Raw genomic sequence first — 19181 nt, forward strand, 5'->3', positions numbered from 1 at the left:
TTCATTTGAACTTGGTTTTGATACGACCTTCTGATTTTACCTCTGCTGTATTTCGTGTTTGCAAATTGGCAGTTTAGTAGATTTGTAATCTGCAAACTGGTAGATTAGTAATTAACACCTTTTTGTTTGGATTCACAGCAACAACTATTGCTTTCAGTGTATTCCCAGTAGAGAGCAATCTAGAAAAGAGGAGATGGGGTCTGGGAATGCTGTGATTGTTTAACATTTGAAGTTGGAGAACTTTTAAAGATTGGTGTATATTTATAAATTGTACTTTGTACAATGGGCAAAGAATGCTGTCTCTTCATTTAAAATTTATTGTGTATAATGTTAAGATATTTCACTGCTGCGATGGTTTTTTTTTGGTGAATTAAAACAAATCTCTTCTGTTGGAATAGGATATAATCACCAGGATGGAAGAACTGGCTTTGAAGTGGCCAAAAAAATCTGCTCGTTTCCCAGCAAACATTATTAAATGACGCTGTCTTCACTAATGCCACATTTACATTGCATTTTAGTGGAGGAAATTTAAGATTCTGTTTGCCTTTGGTGTGGTGGATTGAATTGGCTGCAAAAGCTAGAGTGCATCCAGGAGTAATGGTTTGTGCTATGACCCTCAATAGCACTGTATTCAGATGATATTATATTAGGAGATTTAGTGAAAAGATCTGGTTAATAGTTTGGTGCTTTTATGGACCAGACTACACAAAGTGGCATGTTCTTTTTTTTTTCCAATAAAAGATCTTTATGCAGACCCTTTGCTTTTGAGTTTTTTAAAGATCTAAATGTGTAAATGTTTAATTTTAGATTTGAGGCTAAATATCACTTGTACTGGCTTCTGAAAACTTGCATAAAGTTCTGAGAACAGAGTGAAACTAACAGACCAATATAATTCTCAAAATTTAAGAATCAACATATTTAAAAGCTATTTGGAAGACTGAAATTTATGTACCATACTCCTATATGCCAGCCAGTACACATGCAGTATATTCACAATGGGACCTCCTGCTGTTCTGTTATGTATTTGTTTGGTTTATCCATTTTTTAAATTTGTGGTGAAATTGCTGATTTTTTTTTTTCAATTCCCAACCCCTTTCCCTGATGATCATCAGAAGATTTTCATTCTGCTCTCAAAACCTCAAATCAAATTGCACTTTTTCTGCTTTTACTGCAAACTGGTTCTGCTGAAGTTGTGATGCACTTAATGTTTAAATTCCCAAATCTACCTAAATGTGAACCAAAACTACCTCCAATTGCTATTCCATTTATGAATATTGTGACCAAGTGTGACCATCTTTTTTTTGATGTAGAATTGGCAAAACAGTGCTGTAATTGGACAGGAATGTAGGTCAAATTGTTCACGGACCGATCTAAAGATTAACGGGATGTTTAATCTGGACTGCACAGCACCACCATACTGACATGATTGGTTTTTCTTTAACTCTGCATGGTAGGATCGAGACTTAAAAAGTTGAGTTGAAAATTGAGACTTTAATTGTAACATGTAATTCATCTGTATTGGATTGCATTTTTCTTTTAAGTAGCTTAAAACAAAAGTCCTTTGCAGTGTGATGGTACTTTTGATGTGTTGCAAGATGCTGGAAGCTTCCTTTTTCAGTTCAGTTGTGCTTAGTTACTGAAAGTGGATTTTTGTTTTGTGAATTTTGCTGTTTTAGATTCATTAAAGATGTATCTAAAAGCCATGACAATGGGCCTTTTTTAATCTAATCTTCAATTTTTTCCACTCTTTTGGGGAAGGTTTGAAATCTGCTGCAAACTCTGGTTATGCTGCACTATGAAATGTAAAATTGATTTTACAAGAATCAGTGTTTTAAATCAATTTCTGATAACTGTAGTGTATGCCAGAGGATTGAACCACCAATAGAAGCCTAAACTCTGGCAGTGAGTCAAATAATTCCAGTAACAAAAGCTACAGCATCTTTTTGGTTTCTGGGTGATACTACACCATTTTGGTTTTTTTTTTGAGTATTTTGAATTGCTGACCTCTCGACAATACCAATAACACAAAACACTGTTAAACATAGAAACATAGAATAGGAGCAGGAGTAGGCCATTCAGCCCACCAAGACTGCTCTGCCATTTCTTATGATCATGTCTGATCATCCAACTGAGCATTCTGTTCCTACTTTTTCCTCCCCATACTATCTTTCTCCCTAAAAACTATATCTAACTGCTCCTTGAAAACATTCAATGGTTTAGCTGCAACTGCTTTCTCTGGCAGAGAATTCCACAGGTTCCCCACTCCCTGGGGGAAGAAATTTCTCCTCCTGTCAGTGCTAAATGGCCCACCTTGTATCTTTTGTGACCCTTGGGTATGGGCTTGTTGGAACACACCTCTTGTGTTTGCCCTGAAATAGGAGTTGGGTCAAATATCCAAAACATTGGTCAGCAGTTGCTTTTAATCCTTGTAAAGGAAAGAAGCATGAGTAAAAAGGGGAGCGGTCTAGGGGGTATTTCCAGAGATTTGGGTCCTAGGTAACTGATAGTGTAACTACCAAAAAGTGCAGTGGTTTTTTTTTTTATTTCTCATATCGAAGAGGCCAGAATTCTAGGACCATAGCTACCTTGGGGAATCTGAGGAGATTTGGTTTTTAGATGCTTTAAAGATGAGAATTCAAAAATCAAAATATTGTTTGATCAGCTAGTAACTTGGTCAGTGAGCACAGGGGTGTTGAGGGAATGGATACAAGTTACAATATAAATGGCAGTTTTTGAAGAATCTTTTTGTTCATTTCACGGGATGTGGGCACCATTGGCTAGGCCAGCATTTATTGCCCATCCTTAAGGGGTGGGGCAGCTGAGTCCGAGGGGTTGCAGTCGCATGTTTGCCAGACAAAGTAAGAACGTCCCTGCAGGATATTTAATGAAAAGGATATTAGTGAACCAAATGGGTTTTTCCTGACAATTGACAACTGTTTCATTATCATCATTAGACTTCATTCCAGCTTGTTTTTTTTTTTTTTTTGAAACTTAAATCCCACCATGGCTACATTCAAACCTAGTCCCCAGGAATTACCTGTATCTCTGGATTAATAATCCCAATAGCCTGTTTCACCCTTTAAATGTAGGATATCAGACCTCACAGCTTTAGTATTCTCATCACCACAGGATCCAGTTATTCAGGCACTAACCTGAGGCAGGCAGATCCACTGAAAAAGAACTTTGATTCTAATCTTCCCTTGTAGACTTTTCATCCTTCCCCCAAATAAACTTAACAGTCAACTAAACCCTTCTCTGTATTGTACATAATTCACACCAAGTCCTGTTTTGTTGCCCCTGTGCTTAGTGTAGCCTTTCTTGTTGCCATCCGTGATTCCAAATCCTTTATGATCTTAGCTCCCTCTAATCTCCAGATTCTCTGTTTATCCTCCAATTCTGTATGGCTGTACGTGCTGATTTATTTTTAATTGCTCCAAGCTTTTGGTTTGTAGCTTAGTGTCTGTCCCATTCTCTTTGATAATACTGTGAAACACCTTGGGATGCTCTGAGACGTTGTGTTATATAAATGTAGGTTGTTGATATTTACTCCATATATGAAACTTTTTCATTTTTGTTGCATTCAGATAGTTTTCACTCTGCATTCAGCTGTTCTGATGACCCTAGGGAAAGGCCGTCTTCTCCTATAATGGCCTTTTGTTTCAATGATCTTTTGAGCAAATTCAAAGTACTATAAAGTTATAGCACAATAACATTTTCCCTCACTCCAACTAAATAGTGACTAAACTGCTCATTCCTTTTCATTGCACAATCTAGTGAATAAAACTGGCAGACTAACTACTTTTTTATACTTCTGCCAGGTGCAAAAGACTGCATGGCCAATTCATTACTTTGAAATGTCGTAACTTGTTTTGTGGGAAAATGGCTGAAACGTGTTCTATTTGGCTTTTGGAGCAGGAGTGTATAGCATCGGTTGGCAGCTTGTTTAGGGTGATTGACTGCTGTCTGGACAGGATCAGATCACATAGTTTTGTATGTATAAAGACTGGAATTTGATCATGCTTCACTTGGAAATTGGCAATTTGATGTACATGTGGTCCCTTTTTATTTTTTGAACCTTTTGCCATTGTACTGCAACTTCATACTTCTAGAAAAATCAGCTCTAGAAATAGCATGGGTTAAAATGTTCACTAGAAATGGGAGCAGGAATAGGCCATTCAGCCCCTTGAGCCTGCTCCATCATTCAATACAGTCATTGCTGCATTCATCTCCACTTACCTGCCTGCTCCCTGTAACCCTTCAACTCATTGCTGATTTAAAAATCTATCCATTCCTTCAATGTTTTCTCACTGTGTTAACCTCTATTGACTGCTTCCAGGTGACAGGATCATTTCTTTTTGTCTTTGCTCAACCAATCAAAAATAGCTATAATTCTTGTTTATGGTACACAAAATGTTTGCTTCATTTTTCCCTGGCCCTGGGTCTTCCAGGGACCTTCAGTCATGATTGGATCGCTGCTGCATTCAATTCCATCCAGTCTTAAAAACACCATGTTCCTTCTGAGCCCATCCTCTCCAGAAGTGTGAAGAGCTCCGAAGCAGAGTAGAGTCTGTGTTAGATACAGTTCCGAGGGTAGAAGGGATCAAAGGATATGGGGAGACAGTGGGAACAGGGGACTGAGTTGGATGGTCAGCCATGATCTTTTCGAATGGCAGAGCAAGCTTGAAGGGCTGAATGGCCTTAGCCTGTTTTTGTGCGCTTTTTATGTTTAAAGATTTAAGTTATTGGTATTGTAAGAGGTTAGCAGCTCAAAGTACTCAACAAAAAAAAACTTGCTACAGTGGATAAAGTGAGTGGATGAGTAAGTGACTGGACACGGTGGATGAAAAGGTAGTCCGGTTAGTGGGAGAGAGCATTAATGTCGGAAACCATGACTAGGGAGTCCATTCTGAGTGACTCAGGAATGTAGTCTAATGTTCTAATAAGTCCTATGATGAATTAATCCAAAAGGTTACTCAAGAAGTCTAATGGTCCAAAGGCTCAGACTTCAGTTTAAAGTCGGAGAATTCATATAGACTGTTAAAGTTTGCATCATCGTTAATCGTGAAGATGCCAGTCAATTCCCATGTAGGTCAATGCATCAGGAGATCCACGGTGTTCCAACCGACATCTTAGTCATATGTCCAGTCTTGAACGATGCAGAGACTGGAAGCTTTGGGCCTCTGCTGTTGTGCTAATTGACTAGAGTGTATTTTGAAACAGCTTATACGACCAAAAGTCTGAGTGACATTTTTCCTGAGATGGGAGGAGGATTGTAGAATTGCCACTTTGATATCTGGAAATGAGATTTTTTTTAAACCTATCTGCCAAATTTATGCTGTGCAGTATTTAATTTTGGCTGATTTTAAATGTTGGAATTTTGGTTTTAGCCTTCATTTTACTTTTATAGATGGAAAACAGCAATTTGGAGTCATCAAACTAATTCTCAATTTTACAGAATATTTCCTCTTTACATGGAGAAAGAGGCTAACAATGTATCAAGGTGGCATTTGTTCTTCGAGGTTATAACAACTGGGGCATTTAATACTCTACTCTTTTTAATGAAATCTCAAGATGTCTGAGTTCAATCTTGTACCTGGAACATTTTTAGAAATTTCAGGAGTAAGTTTCTTTTAAAAACCAGAAGGTTAATTGAGTTTTCTGGCAGCTGGCATTTAGACATGTCTGATGTTAATAGTACTCTTGCTCATTATGCACCTTCATTGCCTTCACCTCTGAACGGTGTGAACTGTAGAAATGTCAGTTATTTTTATGATGTTGCACTGAAGTTCAAAGAAGATAATTAAAATGACTGAATAATGTTTGCAGTTTAAACACTCAACTAAAATTCCTGCCCTTCATGCAAGGACAACAATCCAATTGTGTTTTCTACTTCTGGTCTTGCTGCATTTGCAAAAAGACCAGGGGATATGTTTTTAAGGTGAGAGGAGAGAGATCTTTTTTAAAAAAAAAAAAAGACATGAGGCAAACTTTTTAGACCACAAGTTGATTCACGTGTGGAAAGAACTTCCTGAGGAAGTGGTGTTGTACGACTCTGATTCTATCCAAATACTAATGTTGAGGGAGTACATTTTGGTGGCTAAACTAATACCATTTCACCCCTGTTGCAGGGCTTGCTCAAAGTAAGCCTTAATTCCTGCTAGAACCATCAAGTTTGTGCTATGCAATTATCAATATATTTACCCACAAACATTTGAGGTATAGAGACTCCAGAATCAAATTGCACTGGCCAAAGATCCAGTCGGATTTCACTCTGGATTGCAAACCAAAATGATACATGTTAGAGTGTGGAATGCACCCTAGCTAAATAAATGTGATATAACCAAGGTACATGCAAACTGCTGAAAATAATGAAACCTCATCCCAAGTAGCTGAACTGCCTGAAATGTAATTTTTCTTTTTGCAATAAATAGGACTTCTTAAAATGACAGTAGACTTCCTAACATTTCATCATTTTAAACCATTAACAAATATCATACCTAACAACAAACCAGAACTATTGAAATAACCCTGTTATTTTCATAGAGATTAATCAATAAGGAGGCAGGAAAAAAAGTATAATTAACTTAGCTAACTAGCACTAGCTCAGGTTAGAGTGAGTCCTGATGCTAGTCTGATCTAGAAATGTATTGTTCGACAACGGAGGAAAGGAAGGTTTCCTAATAGCTTCAGGTTTATCTAAACTTGTGCTGTCAGACTGCCCTCAAAGTTTGCAATTGATTGGTTAAAATTCTAACAGCCTATTGTGAAATTTGTGGGTGTTTTTGACATGGACCTGTGCAATTGATAATCTTAAATGACATTTCACCACAGGAGTCTGGGCCTGATTTGAACCTGGAATGCAAAGCCAGTGCATCACCCAATCATCAACAATACCGCAAGTTGCCATTAATTTGGCCTTCAAAGAGACACAATGAGGAAGAAGAGCACAGTTAGGAGTGAAGTAGGGGACAGATATCACTTGGTGCAGGAGCAAGTTCTGTCAAAGTTGGGGCTTTTGGACCTTTGACATTTTAAGGAGTGAGAACAAAAAACGTCACACCTCCATCCTTCCATTGATTTTAAGGCATACCTTTTAGATTACCAGTATCATATCGATAGAAAAACATTCACACACTAAAATTGTGTGGGTATGACATTGCATTGCCATCTGCCAGTATGGAATACAGATGCCTTTGGGGCCTTAATTAAAATGGCAAGAAAATAATCAATATTTTGTAAATTAATGCAGAAATTAAGCATGCAAAGTTTTCAAAGTGAGGCTACTTGGTTTTAGTTCCCTTTTCATTGGCCAATACTGATGAAAGATCTGCAAATTAGTCAGTGATATTTTTCCTTTATACACATTTTAAATATAGTTACTAAGTTGACTGTAATGCTAACATCAATAGCTTTATTATTGTTTGTTTACTATAGAGTCACTAGCTTTATTGACATGTTTAAGGCCTTGGTAGGTGCTTTCAGAAATTCTGTTCTGGCTGCAGATGACAATTTTGGAGACATTTTCAATTTCTTTTGTTCCATCGGTTTGGTTGAGGTCATGTAAACTTGATTTATAACTCTCACCGAAAGCACTTTTGACCTCTGTGGCTTTCACACTTGTGAAGAGAACTGCCGTAAACTGTCATTGGTCAGGTAGTTGAAACTTATAGACATTGGATGAATTGTCTGTGTTTGTTTTAGATACATTTATTTCTGTTTTACGGGTTTTTGAACAAAAAATCTTTAGAAAACTGCTTGTATTGTGATTGCACTATACTTTGATCATTTGAGCATTATACAGTTCTCTGTATTTTTTTCACTTATTGGTATGTAATAACATACCACTATATTGGTGTGATTGTGTGAAATAAAGATTTGACTTGTCAAAATAAGTAGTGGTTTGTTTGCGCTTTTTATTTGAAATATGATCAGAATACCTTTGTTCATTTAAACAAGACTTGGAGCATCTTCAAATGGTGTAGAGATCAAGTCATTTAATGTTTTGTCACCCCTTGAAACGGAATGAAAGGACAAAAAGCATGCACAAAATTTTTGATCTTACAAAATTCACTCCTGTGATGTGGGTGTCGCTGGCTGGTCCAACAATTATTGCCCATCTCCAGTTGCCCTTGAGGTTGAGTTGCTTTCTTGAACCGACTGCAGTCCTTGTGCTGTAGGTACCCATAAATACCATTAGGGAGAGAAGTCCAGCAATAGTGAAAAGTACCAAATTGACTGAAGACTGATCTCTGTGATGCTGGCAACCTCTGGAGGGGGCTGACATGGATCATCCTCGGGGCACTTCTGGCTGAATATTGTTGCAAATGCTTCAGCATTATCTTTTGCTGGGCTCTCCTATCTTTGAGGATAAGGATATTGTGGAGCTTCCTCCTTTTGGTGAGTTATTCACCAGCATTTATGACAGGATATGACAGGACTATAGAGCTTAGATTCTAACTGTTGGTTTTAATTTCTTAGCTATCTCTGTCACTTGCTGATAATGCTGTTTGTCATTCAAACAGTTCTGTTTTCGTAGCTTCACCATGTTGATGCCTCATTTTTATATCCTGGTGCTGCTCCTAGCATGCCCACTTCATTGATCCGGGGTTGGTTGTACTCCTTTGCCTTATTAGCCCTTTCAAAATACATCATAGAATCGTAGCACCCCTACAGTGCAGAAGAGAGTCATTTGGCCCATCTGCTGAATAGGCTGGGGCTATTTTCTCTGGCGTGTCGAAGGCTGAGGAGTGACCTTTATAGAGGTTTACAAAATCATGAGGAGCATGGATTGGGTGAATAGACTAGGTTTTTTTCCTGGGGTGGGGAGGGGGAGTCAAAAATTAGAGGGCATAGGTTTAAGGTGAGAGGAGAAAGGTTTAAAAGGTACAAAAGGGGCAACTTTTTCATGCAGAGGGTGGTGTGTGTATGGAATGAGCTGCTAGAGGAAGGGGTAGAAACAGGTACAATTACAACATTTAAAAGGCATCTGGATGGGCATATGAATAGGAAGAGTTTAGAGGGATATGGGCCAAATGCTGGCAAATGGGACCAGATTTATCTAGGATATCTGGTCAGCTTGGATGAGTTAGACTGAAGGGTCTGTTTCTGTGCAGTATATCTCTGACTCGGAGTCCACACCAACCCTCTGAAGAGAATCCCACCTGGACAGGACACACACCCCTACTATATCCCATACCCCACATTTCCCATGGCTAATCCGCCTACCCTACACATCCCTGAACCATATGGTCAATCCACCCAACCTGCACATCTTTGGAAGGAAACCCACAGAGACACGGAGAATGTGCAAACTCCACACACAGCCAGCCAAGGCTAAAATCAAATCTGGGTCCCGGGCATGTGACGCAGCAGTGCTAACCGTTGAGCAAACCTAAGATTTTAATTTCAGAGTTTATTGACTAAACTTTACCATATAACACAGCAGGATTTGAAACAATGTCCCCAGAACATAAGCTTGAGTTTCTGTATTACTAATCCAGTAACATTACCACTATGCCACTGCCTCCCCAAATTCACCTCTGACTTATCAGGATTAAATTCCATTTGTCATTGTACAGCCCATCTACATCATCCTGTGGTCTAAAGCTGTATTTACTGTACAACCAAATTTCATGCCATCTGAAAACTTACTGATCAAACCTCTTTATGTTCACATCTGTGTCATTAATATACAACACAAACAGCAAGGGACCCAGCTCTGTAACTTGTGATACACCACAAAACAAAATCGGGAAAAGCTTGAGATGGAATAAAAAGTGCTGGAGAAACTCAGCAGATCTGGCAGCATCTGAAGAGCAAGACGCAGAGTTAACGTTTTGTGTTCTCTCTGTAGATGCTGTCAGACCTGTTGAGTTTCTCCAGCTTGTTCTGTTTTTCCTTTCAGACTTTCGGCCTCTCCCATTTTTTGTTTTTAATTTAGAGGCAGAATAGATTGCCCGCAAATGAAAGTGGGGAGTGTAGGAAGGACAAAAGTGTAAGTCTGTGATTTTGTTATGTGATTGGGTCGGGCGATGTCTGGGGAGAGTGAATGTTGTATTCCATTCAACAGTCTTGTCATCAGAACTTTAAAAAGTCTTAAACTTAACCTTCTAAACTTCTGGGAATAGAATTCTCCTGTTAAACCATCTAATCCTTCCTGAGCTTGTTACCAGGATCCCCAACGCTCAGTCATTTTAATTCCTGGTGGGTTTATTAATCACCCTTTAATGTATCCATCCTTTACCCACCAAATCCATGTGAATGCTGGATTTCATATGTAAAGGTCTGGAGTACAAGGATACAGAAGTTCTGCTAAAGTTATACATAACCCTGGTTAATGCGCGTGCGTCTGCGTGTATGTGCGCGCGCGCCAGTCCAACGAACGGAGGAGGCGGGGACATAGGTCCTGACTGACACAGCGACTGTCCAATGAATGACGCAGAGACGCGGGAGGCCGGCCGTTATTGACCAATCGGAGGGACGGAGGGGGGGCGGGCAGTGACTCCGGCGAGGGAGAGTCGGTTAAAGATGGCGGCGGGAGGCGGTGTGAGATTTACCTTCACCCCGAGGGTAAGGCTGCAGGGAATTGGGGGATAAAAAGGGCCCGGGCTGGGCCTCAGGTAGACCCGATACAGCGCGGAGTTTCTCTGCCCTCGAGTGGAAGAAGAGCAGGAGAGTTCCCTCGTTTGTGCCGGGCAGTATTTATCCTCCAACCTGCTTCAGAAAACCAACTGGATCCTACAGCTCTGTGAAGAAAATACTATTTGACGCTGAAACCAAATGACCAAGTACCTGATGGTGGGATCTTGCTGTGCGCAGATTTTCTGCACTGGGGTGACTGCCGTGCAAGACATACTTTAATAGAAATGTTGTGGATGCTGTAAACCTGACGGGAAAATACTGGAGAAAGTCTGCAGGTCTGGTAGCATCTGTGGAGGGTTCACATTTTGAAGCAATTAAAGACTCTTCTGATGAAGAGTCCTTTCTGAAGACTTCTGAGAGGTCCTGTAATTTATGAAAGGTGCTTCGAGAAACACAGAGTCCTAGAGATGTACAACACAGAAATAGACCCTTCAGTCCAACTCGTCCATGCTGACCGGATATCCCAAATAAATCCAGTCCCATTTGCCAGCATTTGTCCCCTATTCATATACCCATCCAGACAATTCTTAAATGTTGTAATTATACCAACCTCCACTATTTCCTCTGGCAGTTCATTCCATACACGCACCAGCCTCTACGTGAAAAAGTTGCCCTTGGGTCCCTTTTAAATCTTTTCCCTCTCATCTTAAACCTATGCCCTCTAGTTTTGGACCCCCCCTCTGGGGAAAAGATTTTAAGTATTTACCCTATCCATGCCCCTCATGATTTTATAAACCTCTATATGGTCATCCCTCAGCCACTGACACTGCAAGGAAAATAGCCCCAGCCTATTCAGCATCTCCTTATAGCTCAAATCCTCCAACCCTGGCAACATCCTTATAAATCTTCTCCGAACCATTTCATAACATCCCTTCTATAGCAGGGAGACCAAAATTGCATGCAGTATTACAAAAGTGGCCTAACTAATATCCTGTACAGCTGCAATATGACATCTCAACTCCTACACTCAATGCACTGACCAATAAAGGCAAGCATACCAAACACCTCTTCACTGTCCTATCTACTTGTGACTCCACTCTCAAGATCTATGAAGCTGCACTCCAAGGTCTTTTTGTTTGGCAACACTCCGTAGGACCTTACCATTAAGTGAATAAGTCCTGCCCTGATTTGCCTTTCCAAAATGCAGCACCTCACATTTATCTAATTTTGTTTTACAAAAAAACCTTTTCTTTCATTGACTGCTGAGAATGTGGAACTCACTAGGGTGAAACATCATTGAGGAGATTGCTATAGATGTGATTTAGGGAAATCTGGACAATTGAGAGGGAAATAGAGGATTACATGACAGAGGACGCTGAACCTGACCATAATTAGAGGGTGGGCTGCTCAGGCTGCATCACTTTTGCAGGTAGATAGAGATTGGTTAAGTGATTGGGAAAAAATCTGCCAGATGCTGTGGGAAAATAGGAAGTTCACTTTGGCAGGAGAATTTAAAAGGCAGCCTTGTACTGAAATGGAGAGCAAGTGCAGAATTCTGAGGTGCAGAGGGATTTAGGTGTTCTGGTGCATGGTTAACAAAAGTTGAGCATGTAGGTGCAGCAAGTAATCAAGAAAGCTAATGGCATATGTTATTATGAGAGAAATTGCAATATAAGTAAGGATATTATGCTTCGTCTGTTGGTGTGATCACGTCTCGAATATTGTGTGTATTTCTGGTCACCTTATTTAAGGAATAATTTAAATACGTTGGAGGGTGTTCAGAGAAGGTTTATAACATTGATACATGGAATGAGAGATTGTCTTATGAGGTGACATTGGCTAAACTGAAGTTTTTTTCACTAAAGTTCAGGAAAGTGAGGAATGATTTGATTGACTTTGAGATGTAAGAGCAGAAGTAGCCTATGCGGTCTGTCAAGTCTGCTCCACCAGCAGTAAGATCATGGCTATTCTGATAATCCTCAACTTCCCTTGCCTGCTTTTTCCCCATGCAACTTGATTCCCTTGTTGATTAAACATCTATCTGCCTCAGCCTTGAACATTCTTAACTTAGCCTCGATAGCTCTCAGCAGTAAAGAACTCCAGATGCTCAAAATTCTGAATGAAGAAATTTCTCCTCATCTGTGTTGTAAATGGGCAATCCCTTATTCTGAGATTACGCTCTCTGGTCCTAGACTCTCCCACAAAGGACAACAAAGTCTCCACATGTCAAACCCCCTAAGATTCTAGTATGTTTTGATAAGATCGGCTCTTGCCTTTCTAAACACCAACGAGTACGGGCCCAACCTACTCAGTGTAAGAAATGCCCTCTGTATTTGGGATCAACTTCGTGAAAGTTGTCTGGACTGCCTCCAATGCCAGCATTGATAAAGGAACCAACACTGTCCATGTGTGTTCTGACTAGTGCCTTGCGTAGTTTTAGCAAGATTTCCCTGTTTTTATACTGTATGCCCTTTGGAAAAAAGAAGATCAACATTCCATTTGCGTTTTACCTGCTGAGCTGGAATACTAGCATTTTGTGATTCATGCTTGGGGAGTCACAAATTCCTGTGTGCTGCTGTTTTCTGTAGTTTTTATCCATTTAAGTAATATTCAGTTCACCTTTTTCATGCCAAATTATGTAACCCACATTTTCCAACAATATGTTTCATGTGCCAAGTTTTTACCACTTGTCTGTATCCCTCTGCAGACTCTTTTGTGTCATCCTCACCAATTACTTTCCCACTTGTTTTTGTGTCATTAAAAACTTGACTATAAGACATACATTTTTCTCATCTAAGTCATGTATATATTGTAAATAATTGATTCCTGTGGCACTCTACTAGTTACAGCTTGCTATCCTGAAAATGCACCCTTTATCCCAACTGTCTGTCTTCTACTAGATTGAAGTTTATAAGATCCTGAAGGTGGATGTGGGTGAGTCCAGAACTAGGGGACACTTTTAAATCAGAGGTCGCTATGTTGGGATAGAGGTGAGGGAATTTTTTTCATTTAGAGGGTAGTATGATTTTGAAACTCTGTTCAAAAAGTGATGGGCAGGGAGAGGGCATTAGATACTTTACAACAGAAGTAGGTCAATTGTTATCAAGAGAATTACGGATTATCAGGAGTAGGTTAGAATGTGAAATTTGCAGCACAGATCGGCCATGACCTCATTGAATGGTGGAGAAGGCTTGAAGGGCCAAATGGCCTACTTCTACTCTTAATTTGAATGTTCATAATAATAATAATAAAAGATTGGGGCCGGTCAAGGACCGTAGTGGGAAGTTGTGCGTGGAGTCCGAAGAGATAGGAGAGGTGCGAAATGAATATTTTTCGTCAGTATTCACACAGGAAAAAGACAATGTAGTCAAGGAGAATACTGAGATACAGTCTATTAGACTAGACGGGATTGAGGTTCATAAGGAGGAGGTGTTAGCAATTCTGGAAGGTGTGAAAATAGATAAGTCCCCTGGGCCGGATGGGATTTATCCTAGGATTCTCTGGGAAGCTAGAGAGGAGATTGCAGAGCCTTTGGCTTTGATCTTTATGTCGTCATTGTCTTCAGGAATAGTGCCAGAAGACTGGAGACTAGCAAATGTTGTCCCCTTGTTCAAGAAGGGGAGTAGAGACAACCCTGGTATAGACCAGTGAGCCTTACTTTGGTTGTGGGTAAAGTGTTGGAAAGGATTATAAGAGATAGGATTTATAATCATCTAGAAAGGAATAATTTGATTAGGGATAGTCAACACGGTTTTGTGAAGGGTAGGTCATGCCTCACAAACCTCATTGAGTTCTTCGAGAAGGTGACCAAACAGGTGGATGAGGGTAAAGCGGTTGATGTGGTGTATTTGGATTTCAGTAAAGCGTTTGATAAGGTTCCCCATGGTAGGCTATTGCAGAAAATACGGAGGCATGGGATTGAGGGTGATTTAGCGGTTTGGATCAGAAATTGGCTAGCTGTAAGAAGACAGAGGCTGGTGGTTGATGGGAAATGTTCACCCTGGAGTTCAGTTACTAATGGTGTACCTCAAGGATCTGTTTTGGGGCCACTGCTGTTTGTCATTTTTATAAATGACCTGGATGAGGGCGTAGTAGGATGGGTTAGTAAATTTGCGGATGACACCAAAGTCGGTGGAGTTGTGGATAGTGCGGAAGGATGTTGCAGGTTACCGAGGGACATAGATAAGCTGCAGAGCTGGGCTGAGAGGTGGCAAATGGAGTTTAATGCGGAAAAGTGTGAGGTGATTCACTTTGGAAGGAGTAACAGGAATACAGAGTACTGGGCTAATGGTAAGATTCTTGGTAGTGTGGATGAGCAGAAAGATCTCGGTGTCCATGTGTGTAGATCACTGAAAGTTGCCACCCAGGTTGATAGCGTTGTTAAGAAGGCGTACAGTATGTTAGGTTTTATTGGTAGATGGATTGAGTTTCGGAGCCATGAGGTCATGTTGCAGCTGTACAAAACTCTGGTGCGGCCGCACTTGGAGTATTGCGTACAGTTCTGGTCACCGCATTATAGGAAGGATGTGGAAGCATTGGAAAGGGTGCAGAGGAGATTTACCAGGATGTTGCCTGGTATGGAGGGAAGGTCTTATGAGGAAAGGCTGAGGGTTTTGAGGCTGTTTTCATTCGAGAGAAGAAGGTTAAGAGGTGACTTGATAGAGACATACAAGATGATCAGAGGATTAGATAGGGTGGACAGTGGGAGCCTTTTTCCTCGGATGGTGATGGCTAGCACGAGGGGACATAGCTTTAAATTGAGGGGTGATAGATATAGGACAGACGTCAGAGGTAGGTTCTTTACTCAGAGAGTAGTAAGGGCGTGGAATGCCCTGCCTGCAAAAATAGTAGACTCACCCACTTTAAGGGCATTTAAATGGTCATTGGATAAACATATGGATGATAATGGAATAGTTTAGGTTAGATGGGCTTCAGATTGGTTTCACAGGTCGGCGCAACATCGAGGGCCGAAGGGCCTGTACTGCGCTGTAATGTTCTATGTTCTAAAAAAGCGACAAATTCTCAGGAAATTAGGTAATACCTGTCAAGGGAGAAAGTTCCCATTGCGGTATGTGCCATGTACACTCAGAGAATGAGTAACATTCACTAAAATAAAAAGTACCGCAGCTAGTGGAAGTAATAAAAAGGCTGGAAGAAATTTTGGAGAGTACTTGGCTTTTGTGAAGAGTCACAGGGATAACATTTCATCTTGACTTTACAGCATTTGTAATTCTAAGCCCCTGACTGTCATCGCAACTGACTAAAAATGCTTTAGAACAAAAATCTTAAAAGAAACACAGAGGATGTCTTGCATGCAGATTCTCCAAAATAATCAAATAGTACAGCAAGATCCCAGTAACAATGAAAAACAACCATCTGGCTCATTAACAGAACAACATCTATGCATGCCTGACTTAAAGCCTAAAAGTGAGTTGTTTTGAGTGAGTTAAAATTAGGTTATTATACACCTAAGTCAAAATTTCATTAAAAATGTAAATGTTCACCCCATTTCTGTTGTGCCCATGTCAATATTAACATTGGAAGCACTTTCCTATCGAAATTCAAAACGCAGACAGGTCCTGGTGAGCTTGTAGTTGCATTTTACAGACTTTGTGCCTCTGTTATATAATCTGTATTTTCTTTGTGACAATTCCTCTAAACACCAAACATCCTGTTGTACTTCCCAACTTATTGTTGTCAATGCTACAGGAGGTGTGCTTTCTAAAAAAAAAAGTGTGCCTGTAATGTTAGGTGTAACTAATTGTTTTGAATTGCATGAATGCAGATTGTTTCCTGTTTCTGTGGCCTTGGCAGACATAGTAATTGTAATGAGGTCAGCCAGGTGGACCTGATAGAATATGAGTTCCCTGATTGGGGCTGCTCATCTGGTCCAATCAGGGACACCTGGCTAACAGATGAGAGTAGGAGTGTCAGACATCTTGTTCACTCTGAGAGCTGGCTGAGGGAGCTGGATTAGTATCAAGGACAGTCCACGTGTAGGTAAAGGGTGTCTTGGTGATGGCCTCTGTGGAGTTATTTGAGAAGGCACTAGAGATCGCTCATTAACAAGCTTCAGGGTATGACCATTTAAAATCATTAAACCCATGTTGCTTTAAAGGGGCAAGTCCACAGATTTATCTTCTCAGAGTAATTTATTCTGTCATGTGATACAATACTTCTATATTTAAAACACTTTATTCTTTATTACTGGGCGATCTATTGGGACCTTTTATCAATCACATGCTAAACTGATGCATCATCAGTTCCTCAATCTTTCTTAGTCTTGCCTATGTCATTAGTAACCACATAGGCCACAGCAGCTGAATCCTTTCCACTTCTACTTCAAGTTCATCTCCAGGCCTGAGAAGATGTCCCAAAGCTGGGCAATGGGTAGGCAACACAGCCTTTGGATCACATTCTCTCAACTGTAGAGAGCTGTGATATTCCTGGTAATTATACAGTCCCCCATGTCAGTTACATTTTCTTCAGATGCACCCACTTGAATCATCCACCATGCACCATTTCCATGATTCGTTGGCTCATCTTCCCTGCGGTTGCTGATCTTGATCAGCAGGTTGCCAGAACATCAAACATGTTGGACAATTACAAGAATCTCCACAGCATCTATCCCAAGTGTCATTGGCAATTTGAGCTCTGTCTCTTTAGGACCCTATTTTTTTAAACCTTATCTGTTAAGGATGTATTCTGACCTTTATTCATCTAAGAGTAATGCTTATTTCCTCCCTTTAGAAATAGCTGTGAAGAAGGTCAATAATGTGATTAGTTGGGAACTGACATTCTAAAGTAGAAGTAAATCTGTTTTTGGTTTTGAATTCTGTGAAGATGACTGTCTTGTCTGTCAGAAACAGTTTTAGCATTGAATCAAAACAGCAGTTCCAGGAAATAATGACAAAACAAGCTACCTAGTGAGATAATAGTTGAAATGTTTAGTATGTTAAGATTTACGACCCAGAGAGGTCAGAGCAGGTTCAGTTTAGAAGAAACTATCCAAAGCAGCAGATGTGCTGTTTAGCAACTCAAAAGTAGTCAAAATAGCTGAACAAAGCTCTTGAGTTTTTTTTATTAAAGTGTCAATGAGAAAGGTCAGTCAGTTAACCTATGTCTCAGGAAGAGATAGTAATTGAGCGAATCACAACTGTGAATGTGCAGAAATCCACCAAAAGGAAACATGTATGATCTCACCAGTTGAATAGGAAAGTTTCGTATGAAGATAGAGTGATACTTCACTGGGATTGAGTGTCTATGAAGGATATTGCTGGGTGAAAAGGGTTGAATCTTTCATTTTGCCATTTACAATAAGATATTTCCAAATTGTGTTATAAAACTTTTGCTTTTGTAAATTTGGATGATTAGTGACTCCTTTTCATTATTGCAATATGAGCGTATAAAAATGGAATGATGTCAGAGTGTTGAACCCCAGCAAACTTTTATGAAATCTAAATCTGTTACTTAATAAAGTTTTGAATCCTAATGATCATCCTGTGGTAGGTAAGATTTTGTGTTAAGGTTTTTTGTGCAGCTGGAGCCCTCTTAAAACTTGATACAAAGGACCATTCTTCCTGTGGAAATCTATCGATGAGTGGTGACTAGTTATCTTGACCCATTGAAGAAGCATCTGGTGTTGTCCTCAACTGACTTTCAGTAATGTGCAGTTTCCAGCATGAATGGCTTAGCAATCATCAACAGTAGGAATCGGATGTCCTTCACATAATGTGCCTCAGCAGACAAAGTCAAGAAATGTCTTTGTTGTTTGAAATTTGCTAATTTAGCACAAAACAGAGATCCGACATGGAGACACCTTTATCTGCACAACCAGTACTGCTTCATATTATGCATTTTTCCCAAGGGTTATTTGATGAGCAGTTGCCGTGTACTCAACAGTGTCTCTAATTAGTTAAGGAAAATGTTAAAATTGTTGGTCTCGTTCCTTACTTCATATTTCTAATGTTGGTGTGGCTCATTTATCCTGTTTTTTTTCTGTTGAACTATAAAGTAATCTGGTAATTCATTAACAGTAAAAGAAATTCCAAAGTGTTTGAATGACATTTTTCTTTGACCAGATCTAGTGTCAAACTGACACTGACCCCATTATACATATGCCTCTGTTTATTATTACCTAATGCAGTACCACATACTTCACATTCTTTTACTTTTGACATACACTACTGCTTCCTTCACATGAGTTTGATGGGAAGTTGCCTTGCTGACTCTGCATATTGTCACATAGGTAGTCCAGAAGACCAAAGAGCGATGGAGAAAAGCCTAACACCATCGTCACGCTACTCTTTAAAGAAAAAGTGTACTAAATTTGGCAGCACACATTGTAATCAATCCTACATTTGTTGGAAACAATTTGGAAATATAAAGTGTCTTTTTTGAAATTATAAACCAGTATTTTGATTGGCTGAAAAATGATAAAAATGTAAATAAAGTTTTATCAACCATCACAACTTAACTGGGAAGAGATTGAAGACTGTGCCATTAATCATTCCCCACTGTTCAACAAGTCATGACAAAATGTACAAAAGCAGAATGAGAACACTAAAATGACCACTGACTGCTACTCAGGACAAAAGTAA

General features: G+C 39.8%; 1 protein-coding gene across 3 annotated transcripts in view; it reads left to right on the forward strand.

Moving 5' to 3' along the window:
• Positions 1-7892, forward strand: part of cd164l2 (CD164 sialomucin-like 2) — a 56539-nt gene extending 48647 nt beyond the window's left edge. For 2 of the 3 annotated variants that reach the window (XM_048613243.1, XM_048613244.1), the window contains one exon: positions 6832-7892. In XM_048613243.1, coding sequence (XP_048469200.1) covers positions 6832-6850 — 19 coding nt within the window. In that variant the 3' untranslated portion in view covers positions 6851-7892. Of the gene's footprint in view, positions 1-398; positions 1707-6831 lie in introns of those variants that run through there. The other variant, XM_048613241.1, reaches the window with a different exon arrangement.
• The last annotated feature ends 11289 nt before the right edge of the window (positions 7893-19181 follow it).

This window comes from Rhincodon typus, chromosome 27 (genome assembly GCF_021869965.1).
Source record: "Rhincodon typus isolate 14 chromosome 27, sRhiTyp1.1, whole genome shotgun sequence".
NCBI classification, from domain to species: domain Eukaryota; kingdom Metazoa; phylum Chordata; class Chondrichthyes; order Orectolobiformes; family Rhincodontidae; genus Rhincodon; species Rhincodon typus.